This window comes from Nicotiana tomentosiformis, chromosome 6 (assembly GCF_000390325.3).
Source record: "Nicotiana tomentosiformis chromosome 6, ASM39032v3, whole genome shotgun sequence".
Taxonomy (NCBI): domain Eukaryota; kingdom Viridiplantae; phylum Streptophyta; class Magnoliopsida; order Solanales; family Solanaceae; genus Nicotiana; species Nicotiana tomentosiformis.
In genome coordinates, this window is record NC_090817.1 from 81,563,809 (window position 1) to 81,567,993 (window position 4,185).

General features: G+C 42.8%; 1 protein-coding gene across 1 annotated transcript; it reads left to right on the forward strand.

The window, feature by feature from the left end:
* The first annotated feature begins 488 nt into the window (after positions 1 to 488).
* On the forward strand, positions 489 to 1,814 carry LOC138894291 (uncharacterized). The gene is made up of 2 exons (XM_070178978.1): positions 489 to 914; positions 1,002 to 1,814. The coding sequence occupies exons 1-2, from the start codon at positions 489 to 491 to the stop codon at positions 1,812 to 1,814; spliced, it is 1,239 nt and encodes a 412-aa protein (XP_070035079.1).
* Positions 1,815 to 4,185: the final 2,371 nt, after the last annotated feature.

Sequence of the window (4,185 nt, forward strand, 5' to 3'; positions counted from 1 at the left end):
ATCTTTTCAACTTTGTTCTTTGTACCTTCTTCGACTTCGCCTGATATCCCCTTTCGACATGCAGCTATTCCTTGGATGCCTCAAGCGGTACCTGACCTTGAAGATTGGGTTCGGAAGTTAGCCTCAACTTCCACATATGCCGAGCGCGCATGGCGTGATTTGGCAAAGGGCAGATGAGAGGCCAAGAACCACGGTAGGGATCTCCTTTTTCATGTTCTAAAACACCTTTTATACTCCATTCATCATTAATTTTCTTTCATACAGGCCTGACCAAGGATGCCATTTTGAGGTCTTCAAGTGGCGAGGAAGAAAACAAGTCCCCGGTTTTGAAGCCGGGGGAAGACAAGAAGAGGAAAACTGTCTCGCAGTCTGAGGACCCCAAGACCAAACCTCGAAGGGTGAGGAGGAAAGTAATCGCTCTCACGATGGACCCAGTCTAAAAATTGAGAGACGAAGAAGAGGAAGAAGAGAAAAATGCCTCGCCACTGATGGTCCGACCTAGGAAAGCCGTCGAGGTCACCAAACCTTCTAAGCCGACGGCGGCTGCTAAAATCAAGCCTCGTGTCGAGGAGGCTTCCAAAAAGAAATCGGGTGAGGATCCCGAATTACCAGAGGTCGAGACTGTTTCTCGGCCATATGCAACTACACCGGACGGGGCCGGTTCTAAGACCCCGAAAATCGATCAGAGCGTCCCGAGCGACTTGCTCGGGACCATGACAGCATGTCACTTACCTTCTCTTCTGACCTTTTCTGATGAGGCACTAAGGGAAGCTCGTGAGTTGAAGACCCCTAATATAGGCGGAGGCTCTAGTGTAGGGGATCCCTTTCGGGATTGCTTTACTGGAGTCGATGATACCTCTGATATCGGTGACGCTTCTATTCTTTTAGAAGAGGCCCAACGTCTCTTATCTCGGGTAAGAATCAGTTTACTGCACTTCTTTTCTTTACTCTTTTTTTTTCTTTTTCTCTAAATCTAACTTGTGTTTTCCTTTTTTATATAGGCCTTCGCCAAGTTTCGAGCTGACCTCAGCCAGTGTGAAACCGAGCTCCAAAAGGTCTCGGAGGAGAGGAATGCTTTGAAGCTTCTTTGCGGCCAAAAAGACGAAACTATAAAGGACCTTCAAGCGGATTTGGCCAAGGCTCATGAGGAAGAGGCCGAGCTAGATAAGCAGGTGAGCATCCTTTTGATAAAGTACGGACTCGACCCAACTGTGGAGGCTAATACTTCATTATCTCAGCTGCAGCAAAAGGTTGAAAGGATCGAGCTGCTTCGTGGAGAAGTTGATCAGGTAAAGGCCGATTGTGATAGGTGGAAGGAGAATATGGACCGCCTAGCTGCGGAAAAAGAAACCACCTTGGCCAAACTATCATCGGCCGAGGTTCAACTTTGGGGAATCAAAGAGAAAAGTTCGGCCCAAGCCAAGAGGATCGAGAAGCTTGAAACCGGGCTTGCTAAGGCCAAGGCGGAGATCGAGAAGACAAAGGTCATGGCAGACAAGTCCATTTCAATGTACCGGGCCAATGCTGAGGCTGCTCAAATACAACTAAAAGAGGCTTATGATCGAGAGCAATTGATCATTGACTCGGCAAAATGTCAATCCCGGAGGAAAACCCTCGAGAAAATCCATACTCGAGGTTTTGACCTCTCCAAGGAGATAGCCCGAGCTAAGGTGCTTGAAGATGAAGCCAAGCAGCTTGCCTCCTTCGATGACGAAGACGATGATGAAGAAGGCAGTCGAGGCGGATCTGATGAGGGGCCTGAAGGGGAAGTTCTCCCGGAGAAGAGGTCAAAATCGGCCGTAGTTAGGGCTTAATTTCTCTTTTTGTAAGACCTTGACCGATCTTTTGTACATAATATTTTTCCACTATATAATAGAAAAACTTCTCTTGAACGTCTTCTCAGTTTTATGTTCAAACGTGTTTTGTGCTTTTGCCTTGTAAAATTTTTGTTGTTGCAGCTTCTGTAATAGAGCGAACACTAATTCGAACTTTAGAATAAACCCTTAGGTTTTTAGACGTGCAAGGGCGAGTCCCCGAGCTCAATAATATGTTCGAGATTTCAGATGGCTTGATCGATGCCATGACTGCACTGTTTTTATAACTAAGTTTGAGTATGTTTCGAACTTAGCATAGAGTAAACCCTTAGGGTTTTTTAATCTAATAATGGGTAATTTTCGAACTTACAGTAACATACCCCTTAAGGTTTTATGTCGGATCCTTGAGCTAAATTCAAGTCAACTTTATTTGAACTCGGAATAGTGGAACCCTTAGGTCCGAGTTGAGTGAGAACAAAGTCTCGAACTCTAAGTGTATTGGCCCTTATGCCCTTTTAGGTTGGGCCCATATGGCCTCTAAAAGACGGCTATTATTTTTCCATTTTTTGGGTTAAAAGACTTAATAAAAATTTCTTTATGCCTTAGCATGTATTTTACTCATTGGGTTTTTTGAGGGTCCGATGTCAGTTGAAACCTTTTTGCTTTTTGTGCCTTAGCATGTTTGTGTTAAAAATAGTTTGATACCTCTTAACGTTTTTCGAGGGCTAATTTTATCGAAGCCCTTTTGATTATTTACCGAGGGTAGCCTTTTTTAACCGATTTTCAGAGAATTTGAAGGCCTATCGTTATTGCGGAATTCGGACGTCTCCGAACCGCGTTATTTAGGACGTAGCCTTTAGTTTGGCCGTAACCTTCGGGTATGTATTTTGATCGTAGACTTCGGGTATGCCTCTTGGGCTTATTTCCCAATAACATTTCGAACTAGTTTGGGATGTCAGTCCCCGAGAATGGTGGTCTTGGCCTATAGATCGAGGGGTGCCTCTTTGAGGTCTTATGAATTTGAGTTTAGATAACTCGAATATGCCTATCATCGATGATAGTTCCCGAGTGTATATTTGCACTTTGGCTCTTGAGTCGTTTCTCACAATATCATAAGCATGAGGTTTGTATAGTAGAGGATTTTCTTTGAGACACAAAATATTTAAATAAAGAGAGAATGCTTCTTTAAATAGTTATACATGCGCACATGTTTTTCCATCGGGGCTCGACTAATTTATATGGACACGGTTCTCTTGACCGTTTGGCCTATTACAAAGCTTCCCTATCGAGGCCCTTTGACATGAAGTACTATTCTCGGGATTACAACATCCAAGGGTGATGCCTTCCAGTATTCGAGATTGATTGCAAAGAAGCCTTGGATACTGTTGAATTGTCCTCAGCTAGTACATAATTGTTGCCTCGTTAAAAACCTCACCGGAAAAACCCATTTGGGATAAAAACCGATCTAAGGGAAAAAGAATGCAACGCGTACTTTAAAACCCGAGGTCTCGATGTCTTTGATCGAACTCCTGCAATGAGTTAGCGTCGAATATACATAAACGAAAGAAGGGAGAAAGTCATACCTTAACAATAATATCGTTTAAGAAGTGATATGTTCCAGTTGCTTGACATTGGTTCGCTATCCATCGTTCCGAGTTTTATAAGACCCTTTTCCGACTATATCGAGGACTTGATAGGGTCCTTCCCAATTTGGGTCAAGCTTCCCTTCATTAGGATCTCGAGTGTTGATGGTGACCTTCCTTAGGACTAAGTGTCACGACCCAAAAATCCTACCACAGGCGTCGTGATGGCACATAGTCTCTAAGACTAGGTAAGCCGATTTCAATTACATTTCTGGAGCTATTTTTTTAATTAAATAAGTAACCAAAACTAACAAAGGAACAAATATGAATGTACAACCTCCCAAGACTGGTAGTACTGAGTCACGAACTCTAACTGAATACATAGAATGATCGCGAGGAACGAATATATAATACTGTTTGATTAAAATTAACAGTACAATGAAATGAAAAGACTCCAAGGGACTGCGACGACCAAGCAACTCTACCTTGAATCCTTACGATCCCGCTTTAACTCTTCTCAAGTCCGATGTCTCCAATACCTCACTCTGCACAAAAATGTGCAGAAGTGTAGTATGAGTACACCACTGTCGGTACCCAGTAAGTATCAAGACTAACCTCAATGAAGTAGAGACGAGGTACATTCAAGACACTCACTAGTCTAATAATCCGTGCAATATAATATATAAAATAATAGGAGACAAATAATAATAAGTGCAGGATAAAACAACCAGTGATATGCATAACAGACAACAAGAATACCATTAATATTACTCAACAATTAATAAACA

Bases quoted from the DNA above. Each gene is read 5' to 3' on its own strand.
- LOC138894291 (XM_070178978.1), top strand. From the start codon at position 489: ATGGTCCGACCTAGGAAAGCCGTCGAGGTCACCAAACCTTCTAAGCCG. The intron at 915-1,001 runs GTAAGAATCAGT...TTTTTTATATAG, and splicing joins CCCAACGTCTCTTATCTCGG to GCCTTCGCCAAGTTTCGAGC.